The sequence below is a fragment of the Scyliorhinus torazame genome, chromosome 7 (assembly GCF_047496885.1).
Source record: "Scyliorhinus torazame isolate Kashiwa2021f chromosome 7, sScyTor2.1, whole genome shotgun sequence".
In the NCBI taxonomy this organism is placed as follows: Eukaryota; Metazoa; Chordata; class Chondrichthyes; order Carcharhiniformes; family Scyliorhinidae; genus Scyliorhinus; species Scyliorhinus torazame.
In genome coordinates, this window is record NC_092713.1 from 186228094 (window position 1) to 186246738 (window position 18645).

General features: G+C 42.9%; 1 protein-coding gene across 5 annotated transcripts in view; it reads right to left on the reverse strand.

The window, feature by feature from the left end:
- Positions 1-18645, reverse strand: part of LOC140426738 (fibroblast growth factor 18-like) — a 313982-nt gene that overhangs the window by 101477 nt on the left and 193860 nt on the right. For 2 of the 5 annotated variants that reach the window (XM_072511863.1, XM_072511868.1), the window contains 2 exons: positions 15323-15359; positions 11704-11881 (listed from right to left, as the gene is read on the reverse strand). In XM_072511863.1, the coding sequence (XP_072367964.1) occupies positions 11704-11881; positions 15323-15359 (215 nt within the window). The other 3 variants (XM_072511866.1, XM_072511867.1, XM_072511864.1) reach the window with 3 other exon arrangements.

The window sequence follows — 18645 nt, forward strand, 5'->3', positions numbered from 1 at the left end:
ACCCATTTATCCCCACTCTCTGCTTTCTGTTCGTTAACCAATCCTCTACCCATGCTACCACTTTACCCTCAATGCCATGCATCTTTAGTTTATGCAGCAACCTTTTGTGTGGCACCTTGTCAAAAGCTTTCTGGAAATCCAGATATACCACATCCATTGGCTCCCCGTTATCGACTGCACTGGTAACGGCCTCAAAAAATTCTACCAAATTACTCAGACACGACCTACCCTTTGTGAACCCATGCTGCATCTGCCCAATGGGACAATTTCCCTCCAGGTGCCCCGCTATTTCCTCCTTAATGATAGATTCCAGCATTTTCCCTACAACCGAAGTTAAGCTGACCAGCCTATAATTACCCGCTTTCTGCCGACCTCCTTTTTTAAACAGTGGTGTCACGTTTGCTACTTTCCAATCCTCTGGGACCACCCCAGAGTCTAGTGAATTTTGATAAATTATCACTAGTGCGTTTACAATTTCCCTAGCCATCTCTTTTAACACTCTGGGATGCATCCCATCAGGGCCAGGAGACTTGTCTACCTTTAGCCCCATTAGCTTGCCCAATACTGCCTCCTTAGTGATTACAATCATCTCAAGGTCCTCACCTATCATATCCTTATTTCCATCAGTCACTGGCATGTTATTTGTGTCCTCCACTGTGAAGACTGACCCAAAAAACCTGTTCAGCTCCTCAGCCATTTCCCCGTCTCCTATTATTAAATCTCCCTTCTCATCTTCCAAAGGACCAATATTTACCTTAGCCACTCTTTTTTGTCTTTTATATTTGTAGAAGCTTTTACTATCTGCTTTTATGTTCTGAGCCAGTTTACTTTCATAGTCTACCTTACTCTTCTTTATGGTTTTTTTTGTAGCTTTCTGTTGTCCCCTAAAGACTTCCCAGTCCTCTAGTCTCCCACTAATTTTTGCCACTTTGTATGTTTTTTCCTTCAATTTGATACTCTCCCTCACCTCCTTAGATATCCATGGTTGATTTTTCCCCTTTCTACCGTCTTTCTTTTTTGGCGGTATGAACTTTTTCTGAACACTGTGAAAGATCGCTTGGAAGGTTCTCCACTGTTCCTCAACTGCTTCACCATGAAGTCTTTGCTCCCAGTCTACCTTTGCTAGTTCTTCTCTCATCCCATTGTAATCGCCTTTGTTTAAGCACAAAACACTAGTGTTTGATATTACCTTGTCATTCTCCAACTGTATTTTAAATTCCACCATATTGTGGTCGCTCCTTCCAAGAGGATCCCGAACTATGAGATCATTAATCAATCCTGCCTCATTACACAGGACCAGATCTAGGACCGCTTGTTCCCTTGTAGGTTCCATTACATACTGTTCCAGGAAATTATCCCGGGCACATTCTATAAACTCCTCCTCAAGGCTGCCTTTACCAACCTGGTTAAACCAATCTATATGCAGATTAAAATCTCCCATGATAACCGCTGTACCATTTCTACATGCATCCGTTATTTCTTTGCTTATTGCCTGCCCTACCATCCTGTTACTATTTGGTGGCCTTTTGATTACTCCTATCAGTGACATTTTCGCCTTACTATTCCTGATTTCCACCCAAATTGATTCAACCTTGTCCACCATAGCACCAATATCATCCCTTACTATTGCCCGGATGCCATCCTTAAACAACAAAGCTACACCACCGCCCTTACCGTCCATTCTATCCTTTCGTATAGTCTGATACCCTTGGATATTTAACTCCCAGTCGTGACCATCTTTTAACCATGTTTCAGTAATGGCCACTAAATCATAGTCATTCACGATGATTTGCGCCATCAACTCATTTACCTTATTTTGTATACTACGAGCATTCAGGTAAAGTACATTTATGCTGTTTTTTATGTCTTTGTTATGAATCCTAACACCTTGATCAGTAACTTTTTGCAATTTATTTTTCCTCTTACCCTTTCTCCGAATTTTCCTTGTCTTTGAACCCATATCTCTACATAATAACCTGTCACGTAACCTGCTGCCTTGATCTCCATTAACCATTATACCGTCCATAGCTTTACACTTCCCGTACCCCCAACTTACTAGTTTAAAGTCCTTGTGACCAACCTATTTATCCTATTCGCTAGAACACTGGTCCCAGAATGGTTCAGGTGAAGACCGTCCCAACGGTAGAGGTCCCTCCTGCCCCAGTACTGATGCCAATGCCCCATGAAATGGAATCCCTCTTTCCCGCACCACTCCTTTAGCCACGTGTTAACTTCTCTAATTTTCTCAACCCTATGCCAATTGGCACGTGGCTCGGGTAGTAATCCAGAGATTATAACCCTGGAGGACCTGTTCTTTAATTTAGTCCCGAGTTTTTGATAATCCCCAAACAGGTCCTCTTTCCTAGTCTTACCTATGTTGTTAGTCCCAACGTGGACCACAACAACTGGAACCTCCCCCTCCCTCTCCAAAATCCTTTCAAGCCGATCAGAGATGTCCCTCACCCTGGCACCGGGCAGGCAACATACCATGCGGGACTCTCGATCTGGCTTACAAAGGATGCCATCAATCCCCCTAATTATAGAATCCCCTACAACTACCACTTGTCTTTTTGCTCCCCCCTCTTGAATGGCCTCCTGTACCACGGTGCAGTGGTCAGTCAACGCATCCTCCCTACAGCCCTCTTCCTCATCCACACAGGGAGCAAGTACCTCATACCTGTTGGACAAGGTCAAGGGCTGAGGCTCCTCAACTCCTAAACTCAGGATCCCCCTACCTGCCTCCCTTGTAGTCACACCACTCTGTCCCTGACCACTGTCCGAAGGAACAGAACTTATTCTACCTTTTGTGACTGCCTCCTGAAACAAAGTGTCCAGGTAATGTTCCCCCTCCCTGATGTGCCGCAGTGTGTGCAGCTTGGTCTCCAGCTCATCAATTCTGAGCCGAAGTTCCTCGAGCAGCCAACACTTGCTGCAGATGTGGTCCCTGACGGTCTCAATGGGATCCACCAGTTCCATCATCATACAGCAACAGCACATCACCTGTCCAGCCATATTCAACGAGTTAATTAATTTAAAATGTTTTTAACTGGGTTATGGGGATAGGGTGGAGGTGTTGACCTTGGGTAGGGTGCTCTTTCCAAGAGCCGGTGCAGACTCGATGGGCCGAATGGCCTCCTTCTGCACTGTAAATTCTATGAAATTCTATGATACATCAGCATTTATCACACAACGTTCCGTTATATATATTATACTGGGATATATCATTCACAGCTCTGTTCTATAGATTACATTGGGATGTATCACTCACAGTTCTGTTCTGTAGATTACACTAGGATATATCATTCACGGCTCTGTTCTATAGATTACATTGGATGTATCATTCACAGCTCTGTTCTATAGATTACACTGGGATATATCACAGTTCTGTTCTATAAATTACACTGGCATATATCACTCACAGTTCCGTTCTATAAATTACACTAGGATACATCACATACAGCTCTATTCTATTGATGAGACTGGGATATATCACACTTTCTCTGTTCTATAGATCACACTGGGATATATCATTCACAGTTCTGTTCTATAGATTACATTGGGATATTTCACTCACAGCTCTGTTCTATAGATTACACTGGAATATATCACTCAGTTCTGTTCTGTAGATTACATTGTGATATATCACTCACAATTCTGTTCTATAGATTACACTGCGATATATCACTCACAGTTCTGTTCCAAAGATTACACTGGGATATATCACACTCAGCCCTGTTTTATATGTTACACTGGGATATATCACTCACAGTTTTGTTCTATATATTGCATTGGGATATATCACTCACACTCCTGTTCTATAGATTACACTGGCATATATCACTCACAGTTCCATTCCATAAATTACACTAGGATACATCACTCACAGCTCTATTCTATAGATGATACTGGGATATATCACACATTCTCTGTTCTATAGATTACACTGAGATGTATCACTCACGGTTCAGTGACAAATATTATACTGGCATATATCACACACAGTTCTGTCCTACAGATTACATTAGTATATATCACTCACAGTTCTTTTCTATAGATTACACTGATTTTCCATAGATAGCTCTGCTATATAAATAACAGTAAGAAGTCTTACAATACCAGGTTAAATTCCAACAGGTTTGTTTCAAATCACTAGCTTTCGGAGCACTGCTCCTTCCTCAGGCGATTCACCTGAGGAAGGAGCAGTGCTCTGAAAGCTAGTGATTTAAAACAAACCTGTTGGACTTTAACCTGGTGTTGTAAGACTTCTTACTGTGCTCACTCCAGTCCAACGCCGGCATCTCCACATAATATAAATAACTCAGGGACATATTACTCACCGTTCTCTCAAATAGTTTAAATGGAAATATATCCTCACTGATCTGTTTTCTAGGTTACACCGTGGCACCATATACATATCATTATGTTGTATGAAGCTCAGTTATTAAAATTAAAATAGGATATATCACATGCAGTTTCTGTACATCATCACATCATACATAGTTCCGTTCTAGATAACACATCAAACTTCACTTATTCAGTTTACATTGTAGATTTAATGTACATTTTTGTTATATAGATTGCAATAAATGTCTCATAGGTATCTCATTCACAGTTCTGTCACAACCAAATCTGTTATATGAATCACACTGGATATTGCATGCTACTCTGTTCCATATATTACATTGGGGTGGTACACACAATTACATCATGCAGAATATATCACTCAAAGTTCTGTTATATAGATTACATTGCAATATTACATACATTCAGAAACATAAAAATAGGAGGAGGAGGAGACCATTCGGCCCTTCGAGTCTGCTCCACCATTCATTATGATCATGGTTGGTCATCCAATTCAAAAGTCTTCCTTTGCCCATATCCTTTGATCCCCTTTGCCCCAAGAGCTATGTCGAACTGCTTCTTGAAAACGTACAATTTTATGGCCTCAGCTACTTTCTGTGGTCGCAAATTCCACAGGTTCACCACTCTCTGGGTGAAGAAACTTCTCCTCATTTCAGTCCTAAATGATCTATCCTATATCCTCAGACTGTGACCCCTGGTTCTGGACTTCCCCACCATTGGGAACATCCTTACTGCATCTACCCTGTCTAGTCTAGTTAGAATTTTAAAGGCCTCGATGAGATCCCCCCTCATTCTTCAGTGAAGATAATCATAACCAACTCAATTTCTCCCCATACGTCAGTCCCGTCATCTCAGGAATCAGTCTGGTAAACATTTGCTGAATTCCTTCTCGAGCAAGAACATTCTTCCTCAGATAAGAAGACCAAAACTGCACATAATATTCCAGGTGTGGTCTCACCGAGGCCCTGTATAATTGCAGGAGACATCCCTGCTCCTGTACTCGAATCCTCTCGCTATGAAGGCCATCGTACAATTTGTCTTCTTTATTGCCTGTTGCACTTTCATATGAGTCATTTAGGGCAGGATTTACCGACCACCTCTCCACGTGTTTTACAGCAGCGAAGGCAGCCCACCAGCGGGATCTACCATCATTGCCGTTGGCAATGGGATTTCCGGGGACAGCACCCCTCATCGCTGGGAAACCCGTGCACCCGCAAGGGATCAGAATCTCCCGCAGTCGTGAACAGCTAGTAAATCATGTCCACAGAATACATTGAGACACATTGCACATATTTCCGTAACACTGATTACACTGTAATGTCTCAGTGTAATCAGAGTAGAATATTTTGCTTCAGTATTCACTAGAGAGAGGGACCTTGTTGCTCGTGAGAACAGCGTGAACCAGGTTAATAGGCTCGAACAGGTTGATATTAAGAAGGAGGATGTGCTGGAAATTTTGAGAAGCATTAGGATAGATAAGTCCCCTGGGCCAGACGGGAAATACCCACGGTTACTATGGGAAGCGAGGGAGGAGATTGCTGCACCTTTGGCGATGATCTTTGCGTCCTCACCCTCCACTGGAGTAGTACCGGATGATTGGAGGGAGGTGAATATTGTTCCCCTGTTCAAGAAAGGGAATAGGGAAATCCCTGGGAATTACAAACCAGTCAGTCTTATGTCTGTGGTGAGCAAAACACATTGGGATATGTCATATTCAATTATGCAATATTGATTCTGCTTTATATATTTCACTATAATTCCTCCCACACTATATATTAAATCGATGACACTGCAATATCTCACATACAGTTATACATCAAAGACTGAATCGTGATACTACAATTATTATACATGTATTGGAGCGATATATCACACAGCCTTCTTTTAAGTAGGTTACACCATCTAGATTACTCAAAACTCTGTAATGTAAAATCAACATTCTGGGGTCACCATTGACAAGAAAATTATTGAGACCAGTCATATAAATAACGTGGCTACAAGAACAGGTCAGAGGCTGGGAGTTATGTGGTTAGTAACTCATTTCCTGACTCCCCACAGCCTGCCCACAAGATGCAAGTCAGGAATGTGATTAAATACTCTCCACTTCCCTTGATCCATGCAACTTTTAACAACACTCAAGGTCTTCACTATCCAGGACAAAGCATCCCACCAGATTAGAACCCCATCCACCACCACCTTAAATATTCTCTCCCCCCACCGCCAGCGCACAGTGTCAGCAGTGTCTACCATCTACTAAACGCACTGCAGCAACTCTCCAAGCCTCCTTTGACAGCACCTTCCAAATCCGTGACCTCTACCACCTAGAATAACATGGGCAGCAGATGCACGAGAACACCACCAAATGCAAGCTTCCCTCAAATGCACAAATCAGCCTGACCTGGAACTAAGTTGCCTTCCTTCACTGTTGCTGGGTCAAAAATGTAGAACTGCTTCCCTAGCAGCAGTGTGGATATCCTTTCACCAAATGGACTGCAATGATTCAAAGAGGGGGCTTACCACCACCTTCCCACGGCCAAGTAGAGATGAGTAATAGATACTGGTTTTGTCAGTGGCACTCACATTCCATGAACAGATAAAACAGCTAGACAGTAATATATCACCCACATTTTTGTTCTATAGATTACACTGGGATATATCACATAAATTTCTATTATGTCGATATAAGCAGCTAGTTCTGTAGTATCAGTTACCATGGGCTATATCAAAGGCCATTGCATAGATAACACAAACAATTTTTTATATATATAGTGCTACATTACTTCCCAATTGTATTTTATAGATTACACTGGGATATCTCACCCACTGTTCTATCAGTTATATTGTGATATATCAAATACAGTCCTGTTAGAGCATTATATTGAAAGTCTGCTATATAGATTATACCAAGACATCTCATTCTCAGTTTGTTATGTGAATTACACTACATTCTAGGAGCAGGTTTAGCTCAGTTGGCTTACGATGCAGAGCAGGACCAACAGCTGGCTGAGGTTATCCATGAAGGCCCACCTTGACCCTTGCCTTAGGTGTGGTGATCCTCAGGTTAAATCACCACCAGTCAGCTTTCCCCCTCAAAGGGGAAAGCAGCCTATGGTCATCTGGGACTATAGCAACTTTACTTACTAGCTTTGAAACACGGATGACTTTACTGAGAAAGCACCTTGGCAGAGGCTACGAGAGCCAGTGGAGGTGTGTAGTAGGGCCACTAAGAGCCAGCACGGCAGCCATGGACTTGGGTCATTTAAGTAACTCACCTTTAAAGACCATAAGACATAGGAGCGGAAGTAAGGCCATTCGGCCCATCGAGTCCACTCCACCATTCAATCATAGCTGATTTCAACTCCATTTACCCGCTCTCTCTCCATAGCCCTTAATTCCTCGAGAATTCAAGAATTTATCAACTTCTGTCTTAAAGATACTCAACGTCCCGGCCTCCACCGCCCTCTGTGGCAATGAATTCCACAGACTCACCACTGTCTGGCTGAAGAAATTTCTCCTCATCTCTGTTCTAAAGTGACTCCCTTTTATATAACAACAGGTTATGCTGGAAGGTATCACACATGGTTCTATCTTATAGAACATATTGAAACATTGTACATATAACCCTTTTTGATAGGTTACACGTGGATGTGTTAAACACTGTTTTGTTGTGTTTGTTACACTGGTGTAAGTCACACACTTAGCTGTTATCTAGAGTTTCCTGAGACACACAGCTGTACTTTGTGTCGTAGAATGGGATATCTCACAAATCATCCAGACTCAAAATTTTAGTTCCTTTCTCTCGCCACAGGTGCTGTTAAGCCTGCTGAGATTGTCCAGCATTTTCTGTTTTTATATCACACACCGTTCTGTTATCTGGATTTCACCAGGATATATAACTGACAGTTTGGTAAACTATATATGATTTAAAGCTGAGTTATAGAGTTTGCACTGGAATATATCACTCACTGCTCTGTTATACCTGATTACCCTGAGATATATCACATAGTATCCTATTACATTGATAACAGAATGGTATCTTCCCTACCAATAATCTATACATCACACATACTCTGCTATATAGATTATAGAGCTTAGTATACTTGTAGGCCTGTTAGATATAATATACTTATGTGGGGATATGTCACACAGTTTTGCTGTACAGATTGTCTGGAATTTTTCACGGAGTTCCTGTTATTTGTTCTATTTTGTAAACTCTTCCCAGCTTGTGCAATTTTAGAAATAGTTATTATCGCTTGGGGCTCCAGGAGAATAAAGATGCATCTGTGCAGGAAAGGGCATCCTCAATGTGACAGCTCCCTTTTCACATAACCTGTAACATTGACTCATACAAGGAGATTGAACAATGCCATGAGTTAGTTATTGGACACTGATAAGGGTAGCATAGTGGTTAGCATTGTTGCCTCACAGCACAAGGCAACTGAGTTCAATTCTGGCCTCGGGTGACTGTGTGTGCAGTTTGCATTTTCTTCCCGTGTCTGCCTGGGTTTCCTCCGGGTACTCCGGTTTCCTCCCACAGTCCAAAGATCTGCAGGTTAGGTGGATTGGCCATGATCAATTGCCCCTTAGTGTCCAAAGATGTGCAGGTTAGATGGGGTTACGGGTATAGGGTGGGGTAGTGGGCCTAGATAGAGTGCTCTGTCAGAGGGTTAGTGCATTCACGATGGGCCAAATGGCCTCCTTCGGCACAGTAGGGATTCTATGGATTTACCCCAGCTTTAAGTTGGCCTTTAGTGAGGGGAAGGGTTAAAATCTTGCACTCTGCGCGGCAAAGTGGAGAGGTAAAAGCCAGCACGGCAGGTTTGGTACAATCCATTGGATCCAAACAGGGAATGTGAATGAAATGAAAATTGCTTATTGTCACAAGTAGGCTTCAAATGAAGTTACTGTGAAAAGCCCATAGTCGCCACATTCCGGCGCCTGTTCGGGGAGGCTGGCACGGGAATTGAACCGTGCTGCTGGCCTGCCTTGGTCTGCTTTCAGAGCCAGCAATTTAGCCCTGTGCTAAATAGCCCCTGTGCACAGACATGTCCATTACCTTCTCTTTCCTTTGTCAGGGTGGAATAAACTGAGGAATGATAAGATTGGTTATGATGTCTCCACTGAAAGGCAGTGGGTAGGTCAGTAATTTGGGCAGAGTGAAGTGTCTCAGTGCCCTCAGGGGAGATGAGGGGGAGAGACTCCAGCAGGATTGGACTGCAGTTTTCTGTCTGGCGACCCCTGCTGGAAAGTGTAAATGTGTGTCTGGGAGCCTGAGTGTCAGCTGAGGACATAATCTGGCTTGACTGCGATGCTCTTCTGAATGCATAAATGCACTAATGAGTGGGCTGTGAGACAGGAAGGAGCTGGAAGGGTAGGACGGAGAAAGAGTGTAGCAGAAACCCTAACAAGAATCAACGCCTTTAGAAAACGTGACAGGTAAAAGAATAGACAAAGGAGAGGAGAAAATCAAGACAATAGCTAAACAACAGAATGCTGCTGATGCTTACCAAGAACAAATAAAGCCAAGACTGAAAAATATCAGTGTAACACAAGATGGCATTCTTGCTGTCACAGTATCATGGCTGCTGCATCAATATCTAGTCACAAGAGTTTCACCGGTCCAGCCTCCTTGGAGGCCATGCAAAAGAAATCAATAGCCACTCTGTGCTGCTGACAATCGAGTCATTTCAAACAAAAGCCGGCAATTACTGGATGTTTCAAACACAAGAATTTGGGAGGGTCCTTAATTTAGGACAATCATCGGAAATAAAATTGTGAACAGGTGGAAAAAGTCCTTTTTCACACGTTTTTGTGCAAGGCTTTGGTTGAACAAAACAAAGATCCTATGCCTCTCATTCAAACCCACTGATCGATCGAATTGATCAGATTTATACTTGTCAATTATTCAAGCAACAAGGAGACTCCGAAGGTTACTGCTTTGTAAGTTCCTCTTTGCCTATTTAGGCTATCAAATTAACAGCCCACGGTGAAAGAATGTGTCTAAATGTTCATCCACTCCATTGCCAAGTGAGCTTCTCATTGAGATTTTATTCTCTTTACTTTCCCTGCTGATTTGTGTTGAGTTGTTACTGGCATCTACCCTGGAACCTCTTCTCCGAGTGCCTCTTTCCATGCATGAGCGTAAACACTGAATGTCAGCTTGATATTCCGTACAGAGGCATTCAGTACAGAGACACGTCAGTGTATATATACCAGGTACTGAGATCTGCATTTCAGAAAAGGTTTCATCTGAGCTCTCAGCAAAGGCAGGTGCCCTCTGCTGGCGAACAGCAACAGTGGTGCCACTATTGGATGCAGCACCCCAGATTTGTAAAAATAGCTTAGCCAAGGTCCCTTTTCCTGCTCTTGTTCGAATGACCTCTGCTGGATTGTGACTGGAGTGCACGTTAGTTCAACGAAGGCTATAGGAAACCAAAGGAAATCTTCCCCAACTATTTCAGGATTAAAGAAAAAGCGGAATAGACAAACAAAATGCATTCTCCTTCTTCCTATTAAAATTTCCCAAAGTCACTGCTCCCCACCCCTCATCCTCCCAAGGTTGCAAATTTAAAAGCTTTCACTAAGAGCTTGGTACAGAAATTCCACTGCGTATTGTGGTGAGTGTTCATCTTTGGGAGCTGTCTTTTTGGATGAGATATTAAACCACCTGTTGTTCAGATGGATGGCAAGATCTGAAGAAGTTAGTTGATGAGAAGCAAAGGGGTTCTGCCTGGTATCCTGGCCAACATTCACGCAATGTCACAAAAAGCAGACTAATACAACATTTATCCTGCTTACTGCTTGTGGAAATTTGCTCTCTGCCATGTTTGTTTACACAGCAGCAGTATTGCTAATACACTAAATTATTCTGGGGTCATAGAAATTGCAATACAAACACAAGTTCTCTCATTGCTCTTTAAATATCGTTCAAGTACGTAACCTATTCACAAACATAATCCAATGTCTTATTTCAGTTGGGCCGATCAGTTGTCCTAACTTCACCAAAGGTCCAAATGAGATCCATCCTCCCATTTCCCAAACCAACCGCTCATCATACATGTAAACTGGGAGGATAAATGCTGGGAATGGTTTCTCTCCCTCTTAAGGGATAGTGAGACAATATGAGAGAACAGGATAGGAGAAAAATTGAATATTATTTTTATGTCACCTGATCACGCCTGCAGGTGGCATTACCGACACAACTTGCCAACCAATGTTTATGCATTTTTATTTGTGATGCCAGGAGATGCCTCAGGTAAACAGCTGGCAACTGAGAATCTCACAGCTGTCATTTATGCAGCTTCAGCCAGCCCTGAGCTGCTTCTATCAGCTAGTTCTTACCATACTTGTTCCCATCTTCGCCTTTGGCACTGATCCTTCTCCCCAGGACTTGCAGGTGTTTGCCACTGGTGCGGCTGTACAACTGGTACAGGCGCACATACTTGCGACTTGTGTCATCCCTCAACCTGGTGTGATTCTCCACATGAGGCCTGAAATCTGTGTCCTCCTCCATCGAGGCCTGCGGAAGAAAAAAAGAGACTGACAGTCAAAGCAAAAATAAAGGAAAGGTTGTCTATTCTACCCTCAGTAAACCTGTGGTAACTGGAACTATGTGTACTCACACAAAGTATCGTTCCTTGATCACTCCTGTATGCATTGACCTACTCTGACTGCCAGCTAAGCATTAACCCGATTTTTAAATTCTCATCCCTGTTTTCAAATATTTTCATGGCCTCATCCCTCTCTATCTCTGTAATATCCTTCAGCCCCATAACCTTCTGAGATATCAGTACTCATCTAATTCTGCCCTATGAACATATGGATCAGGAGCAGAAATAGACCTTCGGCCCCCAGAGTCAGCTCTACCATTTAATAAGACCCTGGCTGATCTCTTTGTGTTTCCAATTCCCATTGTGTTTCGGATTACCTCTTGAACATCTCTGATTTTAATTGCTCCGCAATTTCTGGCAGTGTCTTAAATGCCTTGGCCATAAACTCTGGAATTTCCCCCATAATTCTCCTTACCTCTCTTTCTGCCTTTAAGATTCTCTGGAATATCTACTTCTTTTGACAAAACTTGTCCTATTATTGTCTAATGGGGCTTGCTGTCGAATTTTGCTTGATCATATTGCTGTGAAACATTTGATTACATTTGAGTTGTATTTATAAATTTCTGTGGGACTTTCCTCTTTTGCTGTGGTTCAGCTGGTAGCACTTTTAGCTCAAATTTGGAAGGATGTGGGTTCAATGCCCCATTCCAGAAAAACAATTGAGTGCAGTACTGTGGGGTGTTGCACTGCCAAAGATTAAATATTTTGGGTGAGATGTTAAACTGAGGCTCCATCTGCTTTCTCAGGTGCATGTAAATGATTCCACAGAACTATTTGAAGAACAGGTCCTTTCTTCCACAACAAAGTCACCCAGACTCGAAACATTAGCTCCGTTCTCTCTCCACAGATGCTGTCAGACCTGCTGAGATTGTCCAGCATTTTCTGTTTTTCTTTCAGATTCCAGCATTTGCAGTAATTTGCTTTTATCTTAGGTCATTTCTCCTGATGTCCTGCTATTTCTTATTCCTCATCACTAAAACACATTGCCTGATCACTACCATATCCTTATTGTATGACATCCGAACGTCCCTAAATTCTTTGCAGCCATTGACGTAGAATCATAGAATCCCTACAGTGTAGAAGGAGACCATTTGGCCCATTGAATCTGCACGACCCTCTGAAAGAGCACCCTACCCAGGCCCATGCCATCACCCTAGCCACGTAACCCAGTAACCCCACCTAACCTTTTGGACACTAAGGGGCAAATTATAATGGCCAATCCACCTAACCTGCACATTTTAGACTGTGGGACATACCCACGCAGACATGGAGAGAACGTGCAAACCCTACACAGACAGTCACCCGAGGCCGGAATTGAACCCAGGTCCCTGGCGCTGTGGGGCAGCAGTGCTAACCACTGTGCTATGGTGGCGTACTTTCAGTTGTATAATTACTTGCACTCGCGGAAACACAGCAGCCAATGTGTGCAAGGCATCTCCCACAACAGCAATGTGACAATGATCAGATGACCTGATCATTTTAAATAATGGTTGAGAGATTGTGATAACGCTCACGAGTATCTTTCATTCATTGATCTCTTTGTGGGACTGATTGAAGACGTGTTCCCATGGTAATGGGCAGTGGCCTGTCCAGCTGGGACCCATTGTTGAGCATTTTAAATACTGTCCCAGACCCAACATTTATCTTTGTGTGTCCTGGATTACTCCAGGGATCGCTGTAGGCCAGCATACCAGGAACATGTACTTCAGCTAAGATGGCAAACTTGATTTGGTTGGATAGTTCTTCGGAAAGGCAGCACCTCAGCTTGCCGCTGCATTGGTTTGGCTGCATGGATTACGTACTGCAACCTATGGAGTATAACATGATCCACAACCTTTCCACTCAGAGGGTGGAGGTCTACCAACTGAGACACGAGCTAATGAGGTTCCAATTTACCTTGAGGGTTTGCACAAGAAAAGCATCTTTTGATTTTCGACACTTAGAGGATGGTAAGGCTTGTAATTACTGTAAATATTCTGTTTCGAGTGAATACTATTCATTTATCTGTTTAATGTTAAATAAAACTATCTGCTAGGTTTTAATTTGAGCCTCTGTCTGATACAGTAGCACAGTGGTTAGCACTGCTGCCTCACAATGCCAGGGACCCGGGTTCAATTCCAACCTCAGGTGCCTGCCTGTGTGGAGTTTGCATGTTCTCCCCGTGTCTGCATGCATTTCCTCCGGGTGCTCTGGTTTCCACCCACAGTCCTAAATGTGCAAGTTAGGTGGATTGGCCATGCTAAATTTTCCTTTAGGGTCCAAAGATGTGCAGCTTAGGTGGGATTACAGGGATACAGGGATAGGGTGGGGAGAGTGGACCTAGGCGGGGTGCTCTTTCGGAGAGTCGGTTCAGACTCAATGGGCTGAATGACCTCCTTCTGCACTGTAGAGATTCTATTGGTCCTCCAGCTATCTAATTTTGTGGGTTCAAACTCCACTCCTGGGACTGCAGCATCGAGCCTTGCACACTCTTGAGGAAATGTGACATCCCTTATTTTGGATGAGAGTCACATCTCCCTTCTCAGTTAGGTATAAAAATATCTACTTGACACCATTAGAAGAAGAGTTAAGAAGTTCTGACATGGCCTCAGCCAACATCACTAAAACCAGATGATCGGGTAATTTATGTCACTGTCCCTTGTACAAACTTCAGTCTTCTTTTTCAGGGACCCTCACTATTGCAAAAACCTCTTTGGCTTCCGGTTCACAAATTGGGTCCATTTCTTTCAGTGGGGCAGGTGCAGAGTTGGCTCAGCTTCTCAGGAATGTTTACAGTCAGTCTGCACCGATTCTCAGAGCTTTTATTTGACTTTTATTTGAATATTGCACCTTTTTTTCCAAATATCATCTTAAATTGATTTCTCGTTAGCAGAATGGACCCAAGGTTTGTCCTCCCTCCCCTCCCCACCCACTTTGTAACAAGGAATTAGGAGCAAGTCTCCCAGGGTATGGCGTTCCAGGTCTATAAACTATTCCAAGCTGAAAAGCAAGCATCTGGAAATATTCCAGTTCTATATATATTCACTGAGACTGTTCTTTGTTTTGAGGGTCGCACCTAGTTCCGCAAAATGATTGCACATTGTTTAAAAATGAGTGCCAGGTCAGCAAGGGAAATGTCCCTTTAAAAATACTGCATTAGTATAATGAAAACGAACACGATTTATACCTTAAAATAATTGCAATTACATTAAGTGCGACCCAATTGCAGAATGGACTTGTATTCTCAGATCAGAGCTATATTCTAGGAGAGAAATTGAATGGCTATTTTAAACATTCTGCACCCCTGTCAAACATCAATTCTTTACTCAAACCAGGAAATACTAAGAAGCTTAATAACATATCATACTTACCTCAGTCCCAAAGCACAGGAGCAACACGTGTAAATATCTGAATGGGAGAAGAAAAAAAAAAGTGTTTCACACTGCCACTCATTCTTCGCTGCAAATTTAATTTAATTTCGCCTTAAAAGCAGAAGGGTTCCCCCTTCAATAAAATAGCATTAGGAGTATCAATACAGTCATAAATTAAAACAGTAACTCGGTCAGAAAGTTGCAAGATGCTTACAGGCAAATGAACGTTGAACAGGCCGGGTTCATAGCTCTGGATGTTCAAAAGGTATAAATATAAAAAAATAAAAAAATCTGATAACGATTGCAAGAGGAGAGCGAAAACAAACAACAACAACAAAATAAAAGGGGCAGAAATAAATTAAAAGCGGTCAATCCGTCCGACTGCTGCTCGGTGCCACCTGAAGGATTGGAGTGGGGGAGTCAGGTCTCCCTTCTGGGATTTGGTGCTGGTGTGAAGAGGCAGGAGGTGAAGCGAAGGGTGTCTCAAAGCTCCTCACAGCGGCATCAACCAACCTTGTGTGCAGCGCCCAGAGGTGGAAGGTAATCGGCTCCTCCAGCTCATTTAAACAGCAGCCTTCCCTCGATCAATTCCATTCAGGGGACCCACCCTTCAACAAAACAGTTTGCAGAATGCATCTCCTTGCACGTGAAATAATCCCTGGATAAAAGGTGCAGCCCTGGCGAATACTTTACTCTGACGGTCTTTTTATTTCCTTTTATCCCTTGATCCGAGCTTCGATCCTCTCTCTCTCTCTCTTTCGCTTTACCTTCTGATTAATTCACCATGTGTGCTTGTAGGATGAACACACACAAACACACACACACACACAGCAAGGTAGAGAAAGAGGTGTGACAGACTGCCTTCCTTCCCCACCCCACGTCAATCCGGACCATGCCAATTCCACATCCCAGCAGAGCTGCCTTCAATCGCCTGGAGTTGTCCAGCCCAGCCGGTGTCACTCCGTCTGTGAGAGCCCTTTGCCTTCTCCGTCCCGTCCTATCACATCAACCCCATCTCCCTCTCTACATTACCCCCCCTCCAGCATCGACCGGGATTCCGCTATCTCAGGGCAGAACAGAGAGAGAAACTTACAGGAACAACATTTTCGATTTATATCAGTAAAGAAAGACGATAATGAAATATTCATTCCAGGAATGAGAGAGAGAGTCTTGTGGGTGCTGCGTTTAATGCTGCTTGTAGAGCTGACACTGACCTCCCCGGCCCCTCTCCTGAGCATGACTGACATCAGTGCTAACTGGTCAGATCTCATTCCAGTCCCTTTCTCTCTCTGTTTTGGTCAGTACAGATGTTTTCTAATAGGAACGATGCTTGTTTTTCCTCTTTAAAATTCCCAGTGAGGTGTTTTGAGTATTTGAGTTACTTTGTTGAGCAACACAGCAATAAATAAAGCAAGGGGTGGGGGTAATAAAATCAAAATTAACCCTGAGTTGGAGCCGGATAGAGACAGGAACAAACACACAAGATTCATAAATAAAACACAGAGAAAAAGGAAGGGGGAAAGACAGAGAGATATGAGCAACTAAAGCTGGGAGGAAAAACAGAGGCAATGCTAAATAATGCAGGGAGCAGAGACAGGCAGAGCCAGACAGGCCAGAGGGAACTAAATGGAACAGGGAGAATAATGAAACAGAAAGGAAGAAGGACAGAGAGAGAGAAAGGCAGAGAAACTCACAAAGCTGTGAGAACTGCCAGGATGTTGGGGTCAGAGGATATCAGACACTCTGGGTTGTGAACTGGAGACTGAAAACGTCAGAAAATTAGTGAATACACATATATTCTTGCAAGGAAATTGCATCTGTCACCTTCCCCATACACGTAATATAGTCACCTCAGTGTCCCAGACCCTTCTAATTATCAATTCAAAATTAGTTTGCAAGCATACAAATGATGCATTTTTGGAGACAAAATCAACAAAAATTGACACATTTTCAAATAAATTTCCAGAAGCAGGAGAGCTGTAAAGACATATTGTAATATTGGAAGCCAGATAGATAATTACTTAAACAAAAAATGTTTACGTTTGAGGCCTATATTTAAGAATAGAGTTCCTCCTCATTTATACCAGTAATATCCAGGCAATTCAATGGAATTGACCAAACCAGTCTAGATTGAGGAATTTTAATCCAGTGAACCATAGAATCCCTCCAGTGCTGCAGAGGCTATTTAGCCTGACCCTCTGAACGAGCACCCTACATGAGCCAACTCCCCCGCCCTATCCCCCTAACCTGCACATCATTGGACTGTGGGAGGAAACCCACGCAGACACGGGGAGAACTTACAAACTCCACACAGACAGTCAGCCAAGGCTGGAATTGAATCCGAGTCCCTGGCGCTGTGAGGCAGCAGTGCTAACCACTGTGTCACCGTTCCACCCCTTATATTGTGTTAAGCCTAAAGCCATTTCTGCTTGTGTTTTGTGCGATCCTTTGTACTATAGTTGAACTTTTAATCTACCTAAATCAGACCGTACCCACAAAACTGGCCACAACTCCAAGTCATAATAATAATAATAACCTTTTATTGTCACAAGTATGAAGTTACTGTGAAAAGCCCCTAGTCGCCACATTCCAGCGCCTGTTCTGGTAAGCTGGTATGGGAATTGAACCCATGCTGCTGGCCTTGTTCTGCATCACAAACCAGCTGTCTAGCCCTCTGAGCTAAACCAGCCCTTAATTGCAACTGAATTCCTTTTCTTAGGTGCATAGCATGTTTCAAGAGCGTATTAAAAGTTCTTATTTTACTCTGTACCAGTGTACACAAATTAAATGACTAAATGGTTCATTTTCAGTGATATAAAAGCCGGATACCCACAAATAGAGAATTGGGCAGTTTTACTAAAAATGCGTACTTTTGAGGTAAATCCATTTTCATCTCCATTTTTAAAAATAAATTTAGAGTAACCAATTCATTTCTTCCAATTAAGGGGCAATTTAGCGTGGCCAATCCACTTACACTGCACATCTTTGGGTTGTGGGGGCAAAACCCATGCAAACACGTGGAGAATGTGCAAACTCCACAAGGCCAGTGACCCAGGACCGGGATCGAACCTGGGACCTCGGTGCCGTGAGACAGCAGTGCTAACCACTGCGCCACCATGCTGCCCCTCATTTTCATCTCCATTAATAAAACTGCATCAGGTTACCATTCTCAATTGTATCAAACTGCACTTTTTAATGAAAAGAAATATAAATTATTACATTATATTCCAATGGTTCATTGTGGTGGTGCATGGGAGATTTTTGTTTGCGATTTGTTTGCGATAAATTCCAGCAGAAAGGTGAGCCATTACCTAACCAGCACA